This window comes from Pseudochaenichthys georgianus, chromosome 19, assembly GCF_902827115.2.
Source record: "Pseudochaenichthys georgianus chromosome 19, fPseGeo1.2, whole genome shotgun sequence".
NCBI lineage: Eukaryota > Metazoa > Chordata > Actinopteri > Perciformes > Channichthyidae > Pseudochaenichthys > Pseudochaenichthys georgianus.
The window spans coordinates 8,882,634-8,903,794 of NC_047521.1; the positions used below are offsets into that span (position 1 = coordinate 8,882,634).

At 40.7% G+C, this 21,161-nt stretch overlaps 1 protein-coding gene and 1 long non-coding RNA gene across 2 annotated transcripts in view; one reads left to right on the plus strand and one right to left on the minus strand.

Annotated features, from left to right (window-relative positions):
- Positions 1–44: 44 nt before the first annotated feature.
- On the minus strand, positions 45–7,144 carry LOC117465217 (uncharacterized). Its single transcript, XR_004554153.1, has 4 exons — positions 7,067–7,144; positions 5,156–5,251; positions 1,182–1,406; positions 45–1,016 (listed from the first exon to the last, which is right to left on the minus strand). It is a non-coding gene; the product is annotated as an uncharacterized lncRNA (long non-coding RNA).
- A 1,997-nt stretch (positions 7,145–9,141) lies between these two features.
- The window catches only part of skap1 (src kinase associated phosphoprotein 1), a 36,465-nt gene continuing 24,445 nt past the window's right edge, over positions 9,142–21,161 (plus strand). The window contains exons 1-4 of the mRNA XM_034107112.2: positions 9,142–9,355; positions 11,901–12,006; positions 12,565–12,593; positions 13,267–13,374. Coding sequence (XP_033963003.1) covers positions 9,316–9,355; positions 11,901–12,006; positions 12,565–12,593; positions 13,267–13,374 — 283 coding nt within the window. The 5' untranslated portion in view covers positions 9,142–9,315. The remainder of the gene's footprint in view (positions 9,356–11,900; positions 12,007–12,564; positions 12,594–13,266; positions 13,375–21,161) is intronic.

The window sequence follows — 21,161 nt, forward strand, 5'->3', positions numbered from 1 at the left end:
CAAACTCCAGGGAGCCAGGTCTCACCCTTGATTTGTTACCCAAATTCTGTTGAAGATAGTTAGCACAAGTCGCAATGACATCCACTTTTATTTTTAACACTTTTTAAAATCAAACAACCCAGATTTTCATTTAAATCAGAGGAAAAAGTTGACTGTTTGACATTTAAGTGCTCATTGTGACTTCAGCTCAAGATAAACGTTTGCTGAGGCTGACCACCTAGTTTCAGTTGATGGTGAAGGGGAAGCAGTTCCAATATTTGCACTGGGTGTTAGGTTTGCGCACACAGAGTTTCTGCTCCGGCAGCACCGGCCTGTTGGTGCCCTTTTTCCTAAAGCTGAGGTTCACGCAGAGTTCAGGCACAAATGAATGCAGAGACAATCTGTCAAGACACCAGAGTGGCTCGGAGAAGTCAACTCGAGGGCCTCTCATACTTAAGATGTTCTGCAGGTATTGCGTTAGATATTGACACTACAGAGATTAAACCCCATTTAGTCAAAGTTCTGAGTTATTCAAACTGCTATATGTTCAGGGCCTCTGAAAAAAACCCCGTGTTTGTAGGAAACACAAAACAGCAATCATTTGAAATATATCCGCATGCAGTTCTCGAGTAACTATATTAAAAATGAATGCAGTTCCACTAATAGATGCTACAGTTGAAATACCATACGGCCCATTACTGTAAATTAGAAAAGGGGCTGAGAGGTTTTGTTGTCACGCATTTCTTTAACAGCCAAAAGCTTCCAGAAGAGTCGCAAGGCCAAGGTGACAATCGATATGGGGAATAGCGACATATTCAACAACAAGAAGAGGGGGACGGTGCTGAAAACAAGTGTGGGACTTCATTCCAGAGGTGTGATCCCTGCCATCTCTGCAGGTAATACCTCAGCGCTCCCAGCGGGTCCTCCATCTGGAGGTGTCAGAGCCAACACCATGGAGACAGATGTTCCAGTCCGGGGGAGGAGGAGGAGGAGGAGGATGTTTTTCACCTTCGGATCAGGAAAGCTCTTTTCGCCTTCTGCAGGGGAATGTAGGGCAAGGAGGAGAGAGTGGTTAGTGAACACTGAGGGACATGACAAGATCATTTATGGTCAGAAAAATAATAGAAAAACTAACTGCAGAGTGCACAAACACAAGGTCTATTAATAGACAGCATCCGGCGTGTTCTCCTCAAATATCTTACACATGTTTAGCCGGCCCGCCTCCCTCTGCACTTTGTTTGAGGTCAACCCAGTGCTGTTTGTACCCCATGCTGCTGGCAGTTGTTGCTGGCTCTTTTACAAGTCTATTGCCATGCTCACTTCCTTGGTTTTCGACCAGTTCCTCTGTCGCATGTCACTCTGCAGGGTCCCAGGGCTTCAAAGGGAAACTAGAAACAGTATTCATGGGATACCGGGGGGTTGGTGATCTAAGAGATACAGCAGAAGAGTCATTTATGTTATCAAACTACATTATCTACTACATACTCTAATGTGCTGACAAGACGCAGAGATAAGCATCAATTGAAGTGGAAGATACAGAGCAATATCGACCAAACTCTGATTTATTTCTAAAACCTTTTTTAGGAATAAAACAGAAAGTCATATTTCTATCATGCTGGAAGGCAACTAACTAACTAACTAACTAACAATTGTCTATGATATCAATAATTTGCTGATTTATTATTTTCTTATTTGTTTGGACTGTAAATCACCAGAAAAAAGAGAAAATAGCCAATCACAATTCATTTTTGATCAAAAATCCAAATGTATTCAATTTACTATAATGTAAGACAATTAACAGCAGCAAACTTTCCTATTTTAGAAGCTGGAATCGTTACATTTTGTCAGTTGTGCTTGAATTTGCATAAATGATTCATCAGAATAGCCGCACATTCATTTGCGGCTATTCTGATGAATCATTCATCAGAATAGCCGCAAATGAATGTTCTGATTAACTTCTGATCGACTTATTGTAGGAGCATTAGTAAGAAGTAAAAACTGATTTAAAAAAAGTCATAAAAAAAAAAAAAAAATGTAGGTTGAACATTTTAAACATGCACAAAATGCATTCAGATTCCCTATGCGTTTATTATTAACGAGAATATATGTTTTAGCACTTTTATCAGAATTGGACAGTGTTGTGAATTAGAAGAAACTAAAGAAACCATGAACAGCCACATATGTGATTTTTACTGTCGCTTTCGACCAATATCATTTAATTTCCACAGTTCTTCTGATGTGGAGAAATACTGCCCGGTTATGAATGGCACACTCTCTTCTTCCTTTGTTATGGCACTGAGGCTCTTTTTAGCCCAGCCTGGGAGATTCTTGACAACCATCCCCCATCTGAGTCAGGCTCTATTGGATCTGGAAGCGCCAGCCGTCCTGAAGCCCCGGCCTCCTGGGTCCCCCCTGCGACTGCATCCTTTCCCCACTCCATCAGCATAGTAACTGAGAGAGACAAGTGACTTGGCCAGGGTTAACGTCTTAATACTCCCTGGGATTGCCTCCAGGATCCAAATGGCTACCCCTAATAGTTTTCCTCCTCTGTGTGCCTGTCAGACCGCCATGACTATATGCCGTAAGAAAAACAAGACTAGCTGAGAGGCAGCGTAACGAAGCAGCACAATGAAATAATGAGGGGTGGTGAGGAAGAATGGAGCGGCCCATGAAAGGTTTTGGTGTTTAGAACCAAACCGGGGAGTGCATGGATTCTTTGCATGGCGAGGCTGTACACTTGAAATTAAACTGGCTTCTTCCTCTTAGAGCCCAGGAGGGGGGGAAACCAGAACTCAATCAGTGTCACGTCACATGGTTCAAAGCAGCCAATTCGATGCTGCCAGGAGGCTGAGAAATGCAAGGTGACAGTTCATTTTACCAGTGACAGTGTGTCGGTCTCGCTTGCTGGTTCCCCAGTCAATTCCCAGCGAGCAGTGAAGGTTGAGCGTTGCTGGAGACAGACAGCAGCTCCCGTCCCTCCCTTCTCTCCCCTCCTCGTCCTCACCACTCTCTCATCGACCCTGCTCTGCTTTGTATTCCAATTAACTGGACAGAGGGAGCGGCGGCGGTGTGCAGGATCACAAGCATCTCCTGGCGTCCTTCCAGTCTCTCAATCCCAGCGCCATCAATAGTGTGCTTCCCTTTTCCCCTTCCCTTTCCTCTCTCCTCGACTCACGACAAGGGCCAGTTGTTCCAGGGGGGTAATTCATAGATTCTTCTTTAACAACTGCCTCTAGGGACGATGTCATGGTAATGAAAAATAGGTCCCTCTCATACATTCATATATCACATGTAATAGAGGTTTGTAATCACTCAGTCGAGTTGACGCACTGCGAGCTGTAACTGCTCCCCTTAACAGACATCTCAAATAATGTTGAATTAATATTTGGAAATGGCTCATATATCCTAACCTAATACAATTTGAATGATTTTCTATTCAATGCTCTCAGGGCTAACATTGATTTGAGTTGAGGTAACCCCTCCGAGTCAGTCAATATGAAGGCTGACTGAAGGTTGTAGATTTAGCGCCACACATTTGCTCTTCTGTCTTTTGTGTCCTCAATCTATCATCACTTTTCTACTTCGCTGCCACCAAAAGCCCCCCTACACTGACATATGTTTGAGCAATGGGTGGGTTGGGAATACAATGATTCTGAGGAAATCCGAAAAGTAAACTACCTCTTTTTATCTCCTCGAGCAAGACAAACATTTACAACAGACCCTTAAGAACCAGGCCACCTTCTATTACTATCAAGGGTTTGAATAGGCTGTTTAAATTAGGGCAACAATTGAGATGTGAGATATTAGCTGTTGGAGAAAAGAGACATGTATTCTTACAGAATGATTTATGCTGAGGTAAAACTAATGGTTGTAACTAAGTCAAGCAACACAAATCATTGCAGACTTTCAACATCCACTCTTCTTTGGATTCTAAACCTGTGTAAGGAGGGAACAAGATGATGTGTGCCAAAGTGCCACTCCAACCACTTCAAACTATCGTTTGTGTGAGTCTCTCAAACGCTGCTGAACTTTTATGATATCTCTTGCTCTGAATTCACAAGCATTTAAGCACGTAGCACTTTGATTCTACAGGTGCCAGTGTCAACCATCAAATGTATGGTCTGGTCAAAGGCCTCTCGTGTTTTAAGATTTCACGTATTTCTTTATGTGAAACAAATGACTGTAGCATGGTGCCCCCGACAAATTCCCCCTTAGGTACAATGAATATAACCAATTCACTCTACTTGAGTCTTCCTCAAAATGTATTTGACCAATTTACATAATTGTGGGAACAAATTCCTTAATTCAAGCCTCAAACAGCACTTCCTTTTTCTGAAATACAGATAAAGACAAACAGAGCCTGAAAGACAGGCATGGGTGCTTTACTATGTGTCCCCCTGGACTGAGAAAGACTATCTTGAGAATGACACACACACACACACACACACACACACACACACACACACACACACACACACACACACACACACACACACACACACACACACACACACACACACACACACACACACACACACACACACACACACACACACACACACACACACACACACACACACACACACACACACACACACACACACACACACACACACACACACACACACACACACACACACACACACACACACACACACACACACACACACACACACACACACACACACACACACACACACACACACACACACACACACACACACACACACACACACACACACCCTGAGGATCCTCCTGACTCTCTCTCCTGGCTCTATCAGATCAGAGAGACCCGCTGTCCCTCCCCACACTGCAATGCAAATGAAAAGGAATGCACTGATAAAAGGCCAGATCCTAAAGATGAGAGGGCAGAAGGAGGACAGAGGCAGCCAAATGCTAAAGGGGGGAAGAGCCTCTTGGGGAGATGAGAGGTGGCGGAGGAGTCAGTGTTGGTAGTAGCGGGAGATCATAGCCTTGCTCCCCCTCAGCTGCGTTTGATACAGGGCTTTTGTCGCTCTTTCAGCGGGGCATTGTTGGGTGGTGTAATCCCCGTCGGATTACAAAGAGCTTCCCTTTTCATATGGGGCTGACCCAGCAGGCAGGTGGCTGGGGCTCTGTGGAGCTGTCAAGGGGAGGGAACCTCTTTTCCAGGGGAGGGGACCCCAGTTCCTCTTACCTTCACAGGGGCTTTTTGCTGGGAGGCCAGTCAGGCGCAGGTCAGCGTGGGGACAATTCTGACATGGGATTCAACTTGCTCTGACCCCGTGGCGTCCTGTAGAGAAGTGACAGGCAAGGAGACCATCATGAAATATCAAGCTTATCAACATAAAATACTAAAACATTGTCAAATGCAATCAAAAAGAAAATTCTGCCACTACTGCAGTTTTCTACATGTGAAAATATACCTTTATTTTAGTGCAGAAGCATTTAAAAAACATTCCAGCATTTTAGTGGCCAAAGACTATATTTAGTATGATTATTATGAAGTAAAAAATGCCACACATTTGTTCCAACAGGTACAAATCAGATTTTTGGGCGCATCCAACAATACAAATGTAACTGACATTCAATATCACATAAACATCACACTTTTAACATTAGTCAAAGTCATGATTTTTCTAAAATTAGGAACCATTGTGTCAATTAATCTTCTTTCAATATGATTTTTTCCTTAACAATGTTGTATTTCTTTAATATTCAACTGTATATGAGGTTCTGCTTCTAAGTAGGTAGTTCATGAGGAATGTGGATTTTCTTATCACACAGTTTACTCTTAGTACATGGGCCAAATAATCAAAATAGTATGATAAGAAAAAATTACCTTCAGCCAAAAATATGACTTTCAACATTTCTAGTCAATTACTGTAAAAATAATGTTTTAAAAAAACACAACCAAAATGTAAATGATCCATAAACACAGACTATAATTATTTAGATGTGCTGGGAAAGTTTGCATTTATTTTACTTGTTAGTCTGTGAAATAGCAATGCATGTTGTGTATCCATATGTTGCTTGGGATATTAAATAATTATCTTGTGAGCTTCAATACACATTAGTTCAACATAGCCTTGACTGATATCCGGTGCATTCTGTCGATGTGAGCAGTGTCTGATTGAGCTTCAGCTCCTTGATGGCTTTCCTTGTTGTGTTTCAGTAATACACGATCAATAAGGCGATGGTCAGACTCACCACTATTTCTTTTAGTATTACAACTATCCACAATCCCTCCTCTGAAGCCCTGTCCAGTCTGTTCCATTGCTGTTCACTCTCTAGTGGTAATATAAACCATTCATTCATGCCCTGTCAGATATAGTGAGGGAGTAATTTATGTGATGCTGCATTCACATGTTGTCAGAAATACCCTCATTAGTTTGCCAGCTTGAATCAAAGAACAATTAAAGTAGTGATTTGTATAATTTAAACAGTGAAAGTTAAAACATGTCTTATAAACAATTGTACAACATTGGTGGCATCTGCAGCTGACACAGGAAGCACATGCCACGAAATGCGCTTGCTCTCTCTCTATCTTTGACAGCGAAAGGTCACTTGCATGCACCACCATTTGAATGAACAAACACACCTGCTAAGATAGTAAGTACTTAGTAGTTAGAAAGCAGCGTAGGTCAGCCTACAAACAAATTAGCCATATTAAAATAAAAACAGCTTTGGAAACATATTTAAAACTCACCTTCGTGGTCAAAGGAAAAACATGGTAGGCCTACTCCTACGTGTAAGTGAAACTAGTGAAAATACCATAGACTGTGTATTGAATGCTTGCTAGTGTAATGTGACATGCTAGTGAAACCACTATAATATATAATATATTGACTATCAAAGTCAACCATGGCACTTTCATTCAAGTCAAACCACACCACGTTATGTGTTAACTATATGAGTTTACTCTGGAATAATGCTGCTAAAGGGGAAAGTCGGCTGCTACAGCCCAGGCAAAGCTCCAAGTTGGGGCAAGTAAACACACGTTAGCTTCAAGTTAGCTCAACGTTAAAACATTGGTAGACATGTTCGGGTGAACACTTTCTTACACAAAACATACAAAGCAAAGTTACAATAATGTAACGTTATTTACCTGAAATAAGAAAAGATGTCGCGAACTGACACTTTGAGGAAAGCGGCCGTAGCTAATTAGCAGGTGAGTGGCAGTGTGACAGCTCGGCTCTGATGCTAATGTAAGCTAACGGTAAGTGGCTAATATGGCCACTATTGGCCGCTATGGCCGCTATTGTTAGCAGAGTAACGTTATTTCCTTGTTATGCTAAATTGTAAGCTACTTGTACTCCACTTAATTTTGGAAGCCAATATTTTACTTTGTACTCCCTTAACGATTACAATGAACTAATACAATGTATTTTAGCATTGTGCTATTTAAGTGAGCTACACAATTACCATCTGCAACATTAAAGTCATGACCACATTAATTAATTGATACTTTTTGGATTTGATATAGTATTTACACTAATACTAATAGCTAACCAATATGAGGGGAATTGGTTGTGCCTGTAGATTATTACTTTTGCCTCTTTGATATAGGATAAATAAACAGGATTTATATTTGTATGTTTAATTAATGGAAATGCTATTAAAAGATGAATCCGAAACATAACTATGCCCAGGAACAAATCTAGGACATTCAACCTTTATATTAACAGTCTATGCTGGTGTTGTGTCAAATTATGCACCCCAGTCATGAAATGCACCCCCTGGCTTGTAAAAAGCACCACCCCAAAAAAGATGCTTCTATTAATCCCACCCTCAAGCACTTTGGACGGTATAGTTGTAGGACTAGTACCAATAAATGGAGCAAGTTTTGTGTATGTGGCACATTTATTGTCAGAGATAGCAAGGGGTGCAAATCGTGGCAACCAGGCTGTTCATCAAAAGCACCCCCCAAAATAAAAATGTTTCTATTAAGCCCACCCTCAAGCACTTGATGTAAAAATAAACAATACATTGTAAAGCACAAGTACAAGCACAAGTATACAGACATGACGGCACAATTAAATAAAAACATATATTAAATAAAAAATGAACTGAAAAGTGAATGAATGCAAAATCCAGGATTCGACGACCCAACCATCAAAAAGACAACATAGAATAGCGGACTATACGTTCAAATGTGCGTTCCCGTGTCAAGGGGTGCATTTCACGACGGGGGTGCATCATTTGACACAACACCGGTATGAACCTGCTACCATTGTTTGAGTCCCTCCACTGTAATCCTGGAGGCTTACATATGCATATACAACAAATACTGGCCTATAGTTTTTAGGGCTAAAAAAACACACAGGAGGACCTCACCAAAACATAAATGTATCAGTGGCCTTTGATATGTCAATATTCAAGGCAGAAAGAACAGTTGACTCTATTGCTTGATGTAAAAGTCTTGCTAAATGATTTGTTCAATACACCAGTGTCTGTTGTGCTGGAGTAGTATAATATATTTATAATTCAACAGTTTTTAAGTTTGAAATACTATATTGTTAAATGCAGAATCACATAAGGGCCGTCTTATGTGTTGTAGTTTTGTTTTCAATAAAGTGCTGCTCTATATTGATCCCCGTGGTGAAATTGTCTGTTTGGTGTCATCCTTTTGAAGGGGAAGTCAAGCTACCAAAGATCAGCAACAGAGCCGCATATCTGGTGCTGGCAGGCAGGGATTCTCTTGCTTATGGATACTTCCAGATTCTTGCCATTCTAGACATGTGAGGATGTTCATTTGGTTGAAGGTAGGATGGACATTTTGCATTATGTCCAACACTTCTATTTGTAACAGGACTAGAGCTGCAATGATAATGATGATGATAAGTTGATTAGTCTACACATTTTTTAAAAAGCTTATTGACTGGAAATTAATTGCCTACTGTTTTAATAATCGTTATTGTGTTGTTCTTTTGACCTCTGAAGATGTTTGCTCTCATCTGAATCAAAATAATGTTATGCTTTGATGCTGCTAAATATATCCAATGTACAAGAAATCCGCCTCTACTCAGGCTTTCTTTTCGACAGTCATTTGTGGGTAAGACGAAAGTGGTTTCTCAGTGTGAGTCAAACCTTGTCATAAGCCTCAACTGAAAAACCAGAGTGCACCTGCTCCTCCCCATTTTGTGCTAATCTAGATGCATGCACGGAAGTTAGGTTTCAGTACAAGAGGACACAGGTGGTTTGATGCTAGGCTGTGCCAGGTTCTTGTCTGTCATCAAGCTGTAACAGTATGACAGAGGCTGCTTTGTGGAGGAAAACCTAAAGTGTGAAGGGGTGGAAAAGGTCTGAAAAGTCAACATACCAAAGTGCCTGAAGTTGGACAGGTGAAAGCCAAGGATGGGGACAATCCCAAATGACATTAGGAGGCTTTTGGATGGTAATGTCTTTTTTTTTTCTCCTTCTTACCGTTAATAATGCTTTTTTAACAGTGCCGTTTTATCTTTTGAAAATAATTAGCGAACTCGGGAATACTTTCACTTTAGATTATCACATTTAAATAATTTGAAAACGCAGACATTTAAGCGAAGTCAAACTAAAAAAATACTTTCTATTCAGTCTATGTTTTGTTGCTTATATAAAATCTTAAAAGTGACAAGAAAAAAACTAGAACATACGGACTTTAAACCGTACAGTATTTTACTACATTTGCATATACTGCCAGGCAGGCAAACAGGCCCTTTGGAAGACCATAATTTGCATTATGTCAGTCTGTTTGTGTTACATGAGAGAACACAAAGATATTGTATCAGATAAGTAATGTAGGCTGACCTGATGTACAAACGTCATGTTTTTCTGGGTAAAATTACTACTCTCTTTATTTATTTGCATCAGTGAGACTGCCATTGTGAGTTTCCTGACAGTAAAGGCAGTAGACTTAAAAACATGAAGCTGTAATCTTTGTAAGATGAGACTTGGGTTGCAGTCGAATAGTCCACAAATCAGCTCCTATCCTCTTTTCCTATTATTATTATTATTATTATTATTATAATAATAATAATTAATAATAATAATGGATGACATTTTTTAATTAGAGCGCTTTTACAGGTGCTCAAAGCGCTTTACAATTACATAATTTACATTGTAAATGTCAATACTGTGGACATTACCCACAGGCGCAAATGCGGGTAGAGTGTATAACCACCCACTATCGTCTATTCCTTGACCTCTGTGTGAAACGTCACAGGGTTAAGGGATAGTGGATAGGAGAATTCAAAAGGACTTAGGAGAAGAGACTGCGGTGCTTTGAGAATCCGACTGCACTTACACTATCCAACGTATTTATGTGGTGCCAGCGGATGTCATAAATGTGCGTCTGCTGTGGGGAAAGTACTTTTTTGTATACAGCGGACTACATGGAGTACAATAAGAATGGCGGACCACTGTAAACTCATCTAGAGACTCTGCACCGTGCTCTGATGGTGTTGTTTTATGCTTTATGAACGTGGACAACAGAGAAACATATATATTCTTCATGACCAAGGTTCAAATTGAAATACAAAAGTGAAGTGAAACTTATGTTTGTCACCCTCACCCTCCGGTCCGAACATATTAATCCACATGAATCCCAATACGTATGATTGTATGAAAAGATCTTAAAATATATACAAACGTTCATATTTGTCCTTTTGATTATTATAGTGTTGAACATTCAAAACAAAGCACTTTGGCAAGTTACCACATAAGTTTTAAATTGCTTAATAAGCACCGTAACTTTCATGATACGCATTTCTCGGTCATAATCGGTTGTTTCCGTGAACGGCCGAATGTTGTGTCACGGTAAATGTTGCAGCCGCAAGGCATTGTGGGGCAGCATTTTCTCATTTCCTTCGTAAAGGAAGGTCCAGTGGTTCCTAAGCTAAAGGAGGTTATAAAGGAAGTTTCTAATCTCCTTTCCTATCATCTAGAGAATTAGAACAGCTCTTATCATGGCTGCCACTGAGGGACTTCTGGGTCATTTCACTCCATTAGGAAGGTTCCTAAGCTAAACTGACAATTAGACCGCAACCCAATTGTTGATGTGGATTAAAAGGTACAATGTGTTGTATGCATTAATTCAAACATGTCTTCACATGCAGCAGAATGTGAAGAGATTACAGTGCTGATGTTAAGTCAAGGAAGTCAATGTATTTTTGTTTGTTTATTGGATGAAATGCATGTCTGTAGAAACTCTAAAAACTAGTTGTATCTTTTTTTCTTCCTCCCTCACACTAAACTCTACTGGCAGAAGAGTAAGCATCAGTTCTGCTAGACACACCTTCATTTAGCTGTTGTAGCAACTTGAATTCGACCAGTACAAACCCCAGCGCCAGGGGTTTTCTCCTGGGAACTGCCCTGCCTGGTAAACAGGTCAGGCCCAACAGCATCAGGCTGAGGGGACTCCTGGACTGGGGTATGTGTTGACTGAATTTGAGTTGCTACAGCCGCTGACTAAAGGCCCATCTTCTGTAGCCACTGCAAGTTCTCCTCCTGGTGAAGTCCTCTCCTGACCACACACAAGTTGTTTTCTCATTAATGCCAATTTGGATTTATTTCAAACTACCAACCAATATTGGATAAACTATAGCCCAATGCCAAAAAACAAACATGTATTTTTTGACCTAAGTGTTGAAATTCATTATATTGTTCTGTCCATTTGCTGAATGAGTATAAAGTAAATCGAGAAAGTGATTATCTTTTCAGACTTATACATTTTGAGTTTTATACTGGGGTCATAATGTTAAGTGACCCTGAAACATAACGAGGAAAGATTGACAAAAGGATTTTATTATAATACATTATTTGAGCAAATAATAAGGTTTCTATCGTTCTTAAACTTTATAACCTTGATCGAATCAAGTATTATTCAGTGTATTATTCAGTGTAATCTTTCAGCATTGCGCCTTCACGAATGCCATGTTTACAGTGTTTTCTGTTCTCTTCAGACTGTGAGCTGTTTGTAGCAGAGATCCTTCAAGACGAGGACCTGAGTGTAAGTGCCCAGGAGACACGGAAAGTCTTACTGAATAACTTCGCGGTCGTCCATCGAGGGTAGGATTTTACCTCTAGAAGCAGCATTAAATCAGTGTTCAGCTAGCTTTAATAGTGAAGTGTAACAAAGTAATTTCATGCCACCATTATCTAACTTTTGCTGTTAATACCACACAAGAACCTTAATTGTTGCTGTAATTGCTTTAAACACAGTTTGCAAAATTACATTTGAAAAACTAATTTAGTCTAATGGTGTCACCTTCAAGACTTCTTGGTTCTGCTTATTTATTGTTATGAACAGTTTTAAAAGTTCTCATCGAATAATCTATTTAGATGTGGATAATTTAATCCTAATATGATATTATTTCCAAGCATGATGAACAGTCCTCGAACCCCTTGAAAAAGTGAATGTGTGCGATAGTTTACGCCGGAAACGGCTCCACTGGTGTTGCCTGCACTGCAGAGACGCTGGTACAGAACATTTGTGGTTCTGTGGTCTCCTCTACAGGAAACTATATTTAAAGCCAACCTTGAGCTGAGTTGTCTGAAAGATGAAAGCACAGAAAGCTTTGCAAGTTAGTGCAAAACATATTAATATGCTGATTTGATCATTTACAGAAACCCTCAAGAATTCCCCTTCCCATCATGTAAGTACAATTACACTCAATCTCCATCATGAAAGTATCACATATGTATCTACAATAATTGTAGTTGTTTCAGCTGTGTGTGTATGTTGATGTGCTTTTACGATAGAATATCATTAGAGTTAGTGTCATATTCTAGTGTTCAGAGTGTTGAAACAACACGTTGATTTATATTGTGTTTTATTTATTCTATGTTTTTACCTGATGTTTTATCAGTTTTAATTCTAATACATATATTTTTTAAACTAAACCAAATCACGCTACGCAGACAACTTGGCATGTCATGTATGAAAAACGTTTAATAATAATAATAATCCTGCAGAAGTTATTGTTCCGACTTTAGGGAGCATTCACTAATTTATATTTTAAATTGTTTTAATCTTTTTTTATTTATTTTCCCTTCCATTAGTTAACTTTCCCGAAAATTCCGACTGCACATTAATGCAGCATTATCATGTTTTACTGAAAGTTACATTCTTTAAGTACCCCTCCCTAACCCTCTTACTCAATATGCTTTACATCTTTCTATTTCACACCTTTTTACACGCACGCACGCACGCACGCACGCACGCACACACACACACACACACACACACACACACACACACACACACACACACACACACACACACACACACACACACACACACACACACACACACACACACACACACAGCTGACTTTAGAGACGAAGATGGTTCTGATGACAACCGCAGTTCCAGTCTGGGTCGCTCTGCCCCATCAGACGACGCCTCTGACTACCAGGATGATGGAAACCCTGAGTGTGAGTTAACAAAAGTCCTGATTCTGGTTCCCTGTAAAGTGTGTGTGTGTGTGTGTGTGTGTGTGTGTGTGTGTGTGTGTGTGTGTGTGTGTGTGTGTGTGTGTGTGTGTGTGTGTGTGTGTGTGTGTGTGTGTGTGTGTGTGTGTGTGTAAATGATTGTGTGAGTTCTTCGTCTATTTGCACAATGCAGGGATCTGATCTCAAAGGAGGCCTGATTCGACTTTACCGCAAAGCACAGCAATTCATGAAGTAAAAAAGAAAATTGTTTTTAATTGGAGTGGCAGACATTAGCCGGAATTACAAATATCATACCATTAATTTAACCTAGGATAATGTAGTGATATTTTGATCATAATGATGCAGCGTATATTTCTAAAGGATCTGTATGAACGTTCTGAAAGACTACAGTGTGCGAAGAAACCAACTAACAAAGGAAAAGGTAAAAAGGAGGAGTCACAGGAGACAATGCAGTACCCCTCTGAGAAAACGAAACAAAGTGCAGTTTTAACAAGCAGACCTCGCCATCCTTACTGGCTCCCCTACACCTCTCCACAGGATGCACAGTTGAACCCTTCTGTTGTATATTGTTGCTCACCCTCTTAATTTGAAAAAACAGACCACATCTGTGAACTCCCCCTCCCTTCGCTGGCCTCCTACCTCGCTGCCTGGATCCAGTGACTCCTCCTCCTGGCCGTGTGCAGGTAGACTGTTCTGAGGCTGGAGCAAAAAGGGGGCTGGTGAAATCTCGCAGGCTTGATTGGGGACCTAGAGCTCCCTCCAGTGGTGGATCCTCAGCGCGTGATCTGTCCCCCTTAGCTGTCTGTGTAGACTGTGGGAGGCATGGGAGGCGGCCCACACAGAGAGGAGGCTTTGTAGCTGCAGGCTAATGCAGTGATTGATTGACCCCGAGCCCCTCTATTCTTTCACAACCGGGTTTGAAATACAACACTGTACCTGAGGGGCCATGTGTGTTCCATCCCTCTCTCCCTTTATCAATCTTTCCCTCTAGACTTTTTGTATTTCTGACTCTATGTGCCAGCTAATAGCCCTTGACGTGACATGCCGCAGGTGGGCATTATTGACTCTGCTGCCTCAGGTGCCCATCTATGCTCTGAGCTCTCTGTTTCCACTTCTTTCCTGAGGTAAAGCTGGAATCATGTGGAAATAAGGAAAAAAGAACATTGTTTGCAGTCGTTTTGTGATACCGATAGTTAATGCCAGCTGGATGTATTCAAAAACGACTTAATGAACCCTTCCGTCCTCTGCCGCCTTTCTTTTCAAACTGGAAAAATAGAGTTAACAAATCACGGCAGATGGTGGGAAGATAGACCGCAAGACAATGATAATTCATTTTTTTAAATTGTTTATTTCAGAAAAAAACATGCCAAGATTTTCAAGGGGATACAAACAAAATCAAACAATAAAATGCTTAAAAAAATGTCTCCTTAAGGCTATAACGATAACACGCCCAACTACAAACTACGCCGTCTGTTACTGTGAGTGCGTTAGTTGTTGACGCTCGAACATTGTATCACACTGTTGTTGGTGTTAAATGTGAGAAATAGCCAATTATGCAGCAGTAACAGAATCTGTTTTTTTATTTGCATTTTGCTGTGAAAATCGAATGTCCCTCGACACTTAACACCTACCTTTTTAAAAAAACAGACATTGTATTGTTGGAACAATAATCATAACATTTGATTGTGTAAAACAAATTTACACCCCACAGCTTGTGTGTCTTTTTTCATTGCTGCAGCCATGTTAGCGTAGTGAATGGCCTGTGTCCTCACTCAAAGGGCATGTGGAGTTCATAGTTCATTCTCTGTTCACTGCCAGTTGAAAGAAACAGCTCACACTTCTCTGCTGGGCGGTCTGTTTCAATGGAAGAGGGAGTGTTTGTGGAAAAGAATGGCATGACCACCTAATGAAATCAGGGGCATTTTTTGAGGGGACAATCATCCATGGGGTGGATTTGAATTTTCTTCTATAGCCTTTAATGCAAAAATCAGCACCTTTTGTTGCAAACATGAATTTGTAATTTAGAAAATGGTTCTTGGCTTTAAAGAGAAGGTAGAAAATGTAGTTTTTTCCATCTTGACTTTAATTGTATCATTTTATTTGAGGCTACTGTACACACTAGAGACTTTGTGACTGGGAGAATGTATTATCCGTGGTAATCGACTGCCTGCCTTTGCTGCTCTGTTCCCTAACCAGAGAGTGAGTGAGTATGAAGTCGATGGCTGCTTTTACACGCAGGAGGAGCCTGTGCCGTTTGATTAGATGCGGTGGCCTGTTGTCTTCAGCGGACTGGGTGACACCAGATTTGTAATGGCTGACAGGAACAGATGGAGTCTCCATTGTTAGCCTGGGTGTCTGCATGGTAATGTGAACTGAGATTCACCCGCCGACCGCACCGGTGACCTGACCGCGCCTGCAGCCTCGCCCCAGCCTCGCCCCAGCCTCGTCTGCCCCCTTTCCAACTCTACACCTCTCTCTCCCTCCCTCTTCCTCCGTGCTATTCGGAGCCCACATTTTTTCATCACATACTATCTGCCATTCCAATACATGTTGCATCCTAAACAAATATATGCACACAATTTCTCCCTTTGGCTTATATTATCTCTTCCACAATAACACACACCCCAGGAGACAGCCTGGGATGTGGGGCTTTTAGCCCCGTCATGCTGTTTACAGGTCAAGTTTACGAAGTCGAAATGGCCTGTTTGTTTGTCTTTGATTGGGGGCGCACCACTGGGCGCTGGGGATATTTGCTAGGAAGCTGCAGCGATGACAGAGTCCCGCAGGAAGAGACTTGTTTCAAGTTGTGTGCAAAAAGATGATGCTTTTGATACACATCCCCTTTCGTCTTTGTGATTGTATTGATTCTACACTGAACAAAAATAGAAACGCAACACTTTTGTTTTTGCTCCCATTTTTCATGAGATGAACTCCAAGATCTAAAACATTTTCTATATACACAAAATAACCATTTCTCTCAAATATTGTTCACAAATCTGAAAAAATCTGTGATAGTGAGCACTTCTCCTTTGCCGAGATAATCCATCCCACCTCACAGGTGTGGCATATCAAGATGCTGATTAGACAGCATGATTATTGCACAGGTGTGCCTTAGGCTGGCCACAATAAAAGGCCACTCTGAAATGTGCATTTTTGCTTTATTGGGGGGGTCTGGGGGGGTCCGAAAACCAGTCAGTATCTGGTGTGAGGGGTAGGGTTAGGGTAATGTTGTGAATCAAGTGGCCCATGGTGGTGGTGGGGTTATGGTATGGGCAGGCGTATGTTATGGACTTCAATTAATCAGTTTATCATCTGTCTCTAAAATGTCACAATTTCCTGAAGGCCAAGGAGATTTCTTCCCTTGTCTTTTATTCAAACATTTGCAATTTACCGTCACATCAGACAAAGAAAGAGCCGCATATTCTTACATACATTTGAGAAGTGGCAATGAGGGAATGTTTGGCATTTTTGTTTCGACCGAATGATAAATTAATTATCAAAATCAGTTGCTGATTAGTTTCCGGCCGTTAATCAGTCACACTAAAGGCAGGTGTGTTTTGTGGGGTTGTGGCCTTTTTAAAGAATGCAGCAATGTGACTCCTGTCAATGATTACTTTGCAGACCCAATTTCCTAAACCAATTACTTGCAATAGAATGGAGTGGGATAACCAATTTGAATTTATGTCTCGCTGTTGCATATTTCTCATTTGAATATGACGAGCCAATGCACAGTAGCAACATTATCACACAGTGCCGGTAAATAGAATATTCAATCGCATTTCTTTTTTAATTTAGCTGAAGCTTGAAAAAAAGTGTAGTGCTTTTGAAAGTGCATACCCAGGGTATTTTTGGCTTGCAAAATAGTAAAACATGTTTGCCAGCCGACAGATTGATGCTCCATTAGAGGGTTAATCAGCAATGTTTAAAGCGCCAACTGGCCCCTTGTCTGTGCTTGAAGGCAAATTAACTCACAAAGAAAGTGCAAGTTTCTGGATGCTCACCCTGAGTAAGAAAGGACAACACATTTGAAACACTGCAATACATTTTCAGTTTCATCTGTATGCAGCACCTTGACAGTATGTTGGGTCTGCAGAGATGACCTCCTTGCAGGTTTGTTGGCCTGTGGTCATGCTGTCTGCCCACATACTGAACTCTTGACCGTTGGCCTCTCGCTTGACCAACCTGTGACCTGTCTGCACTCAGTCCAGAGTTGTGTGAATGATCGGCCTGTCTGTCACAGGGCGCCCATCAGTCATGAAGTTCCTTTGGACTTTCTCTGATAACCATCTACTGTATCTACCCATCAGAATATCCGCCTGGAGATTCATTCTCCTCGGCATTCATCGGTGTAACGATTTTGTGACATTTGGATAGCGGTAGCTCATTTGCAAGGAAGAAAATATGTTAATGACTTCAAGTCTTCCTCATTCTCCTTCCCTCTCCTGTCCTTTCCTTCCTCAGTCACAGGCTGTGTGCTTCACACACACACACACACACACACACACACACACACACACACACACACACACACACACACACACACACACACACACACACACACACACACACACACACACACACACACACACACACACACACACACACACACACACACACACACACACACACACACACACACACACACACACACACACACACACACACACACACACACACACACACACACACACACACACACACACACACACACACACACACACACACACACACACACACACACACACACACTACGAGGCAGGAGCAGGCTGCTCTGTGCATCGCTGTGACTGCTTGCCACCCGGGTTCAAAAGTTCACACTATTCCCCCAGGGCTACTGTGCTGCTGCAGATGCTGATAGTCTTTTCTTTCTCTCTCTTTCCCGGCTGCCTTTCTCTCCCTCTCTCTCTCCCTCGCTGTTTACACTATTAATCTTGTACACTCTCTCTCACACACTCACTCACTGCCTGGCAAGAAGAGAGCGGCTTGAAGGGGGGATTTGGACGTATTTAACCGAAGGGCATTCATCATTCTCATCTCCGGCTTCTCCCCCCACCAAAAGCCACACAGTGTAGTTTTTTGCATCCTCCCGATCTGCGAGCCTTCTCACGCAGCTCTCTCCTCATTTGCTGTGTTTTATCGTTGCATAGCATATAATTACATCCCTCCGTTGCCTCTGGTATAGCGTCGTGTTGAAACCCAGGGAAAACAGGCGAAGGTAAATGTGCAGCAGTCCATCTGTAAAGAGGCACATAGGCAGAATGCAAAGTGGGAAGCTGGGGTAGGGTGGCTCCTAATCTCCCCCAGAGCTGTCAATGTCACAGACAAATAGCAAAACTATCAGATGCGGCGGGTTCACCCAGAGGTTAGCGTTCCCAGGTACCTCCTGCATTCACTCCCTCTCTTTCTCCCCTTGCCTTGCAAATGAGAATTTGATTTTGCCCTCCACTGGAATCCATTTCTGGAGATGAATGAAGTTTCAATGCCAAGCCCAGGTGGCCCCGCTGATTTCTTAGGGAAATAAATGGAGACAGGAGAGATGTGTTGGCCTGTACACAGACAGTGACACGGCGGCTCCCGATGCCTCTGGGGTCCCTCTGTTTAATTGTTGCAGTAATGTAGCACTTTAACATGCCCTTGTGGAGTTATTCGAGGGTGTTGAGGATGCATCCCTCTTTACACCGGGATCTCCGCTCGGCTGGAAGAAGTCAGCTGTGTTTGTTTCCTTATGTTGGACATTTTTAGTATTGATTTAAAGTGGCCTATGCTGTTGGATAACTTATATAAAAATGATCAGAAGCCAGTCGGTTTGGAAAACATTTTATCAAAAAGAACTTCTTCCTCTTTGGCAATTCAGAAACTGTAATTAGTTATATTTAAACAAATCAATTATACAATTGGATAATTAGCTTCAAAATGTTCATTCTTAACAGCACTGACTAAAAAGTAAGAAAAGTCCAGGCATAATCTAAATGGTTATATTAGTTTTAAAAGGCCATTTTGCATGTAGGTGATTTAATACGTTAAGGGATAGAATTGCATGCAAACATAAAAACTATATATTTTAAACTAACATCAATTAAATAATGATCACCCCTGCTGTTTTATTTTGCATTAAATGTTTCCATGAATTTGTATCTTGTCGTAAAATCAGTTGTAAATGACTACTGCTGCAGTTACTGTCGAAAAGGTTGATTTACTATTTCTTTCTGAATTAAACACTACAACTGCTATTATCCCCCCTTATTTAAATATTGTTTAACCAAATAAAAAAGATGAGATTTAAAAAAAGAAATCGTTAGTTTGTAAACTATAAAAATATATATATTGGAAAGAAGATATAATTTTCTAAATTTGTATTTATTTGTATTTTTTTCTTTCTTTGTAAGTGTAAACTGTCTATGTCAAACATTTTTATCCTAAATTCTAAGTAAGATTTATTTTATTGCAGCTTTTTTCAAAATCGTCCAAAACATTATGTGAAGAAAAATAGGCAAGCATCAAAAAATAATTGCACCACATTGTAATTTGTAACAAAAATACAAATTAAGTTACACATTTTCTTTAATAAAAGACTGAACAAAGACCTGCTTAAAATGTTGTCAATACTGTATATCACAGCATGAATTAAACACAGTATTTACATTTCAAAAACTGTAAGCCTAAAGGTAGGGTAGGTAAGAATGGAGAAACCAGCTCGAGTGCGCTAGAATTTGAAAGTACGCAGCCAAAAAAAATCTGCCGTTCTTTCAGACTTCTTCACAGAGCCCCTCCTCCAACACACGAACGCGCACATGACCAATGAGGGCACGAGATAAGTTTGTGCACAGATGGAAGGCTGACAGGCAGGTAGGCCATCCAGTTACTTTAGCCGGGCCGACTCAAATGATTGGTCGTGCTTTTTACAGCGCTACGGCTTCCACAGATGAAATATTTGTATGTATTTATTGTCAAAGCATTTAATGTATTCATTGCTATCAGGATGTTAAGAGCATTCCATGGAATATAACAAAAAGTGTTTCTGAAGTGAATTACCTACCCCACCTTTAACGATGACTCTAAAAAGGAAAACGTGCCGAAATAAACAAATCGTATCTTATCTTTTAATCTTATTAATTGGAACTGTTGATTTTGTTTTGGTATTCGTGGTCCTTTATGAATTCCAATTGGTACAACAAATGGTATACTACAATATTTTATAAATATTCTTATTTTAGGCAAAACCACCTGCTTCAGATTTAAACAAGACTCTGATTTTGTTGATATTTTGTTGATAGAATAATATTTCTGTACCACCTGTTGACTATTGGACATGCCAGTGATTTATAAAAGGAGTCAAAGAATTATAGCATCATATAAATGTTTATTGGCATAATATGTAAAAGCCAGAGACTATAAAACAAGACCAATTATATAAAAATATGATAGGCATGAGTTATTGCAAAAAAAACACAGTGCAATAACAGGGTCCACACCAACATTGTTATTTACCATTATTGCTAAAATTAAATTCCAAGTATTAAGTGGAAATAACAAAAGCGTTTTAAAGTTGCAATAACTGTACATTCAGAGAGCGACTGCGTCGATTTTCTCTGAGTGTTTTTCCCTCCAGGCTCTGTCGTAGATTGTGTTATATCCCGTTTTTATCACAGATATGTGGGCCCGAACTCCTCCGTTGTTGGTATTTATATTCTTACTACTGTTTTTTGTCTTTTTTTGTCTCTGTCAGTGAAGCAACTGAAAACCATCCCCAGCGATTAGAGGATCATTGT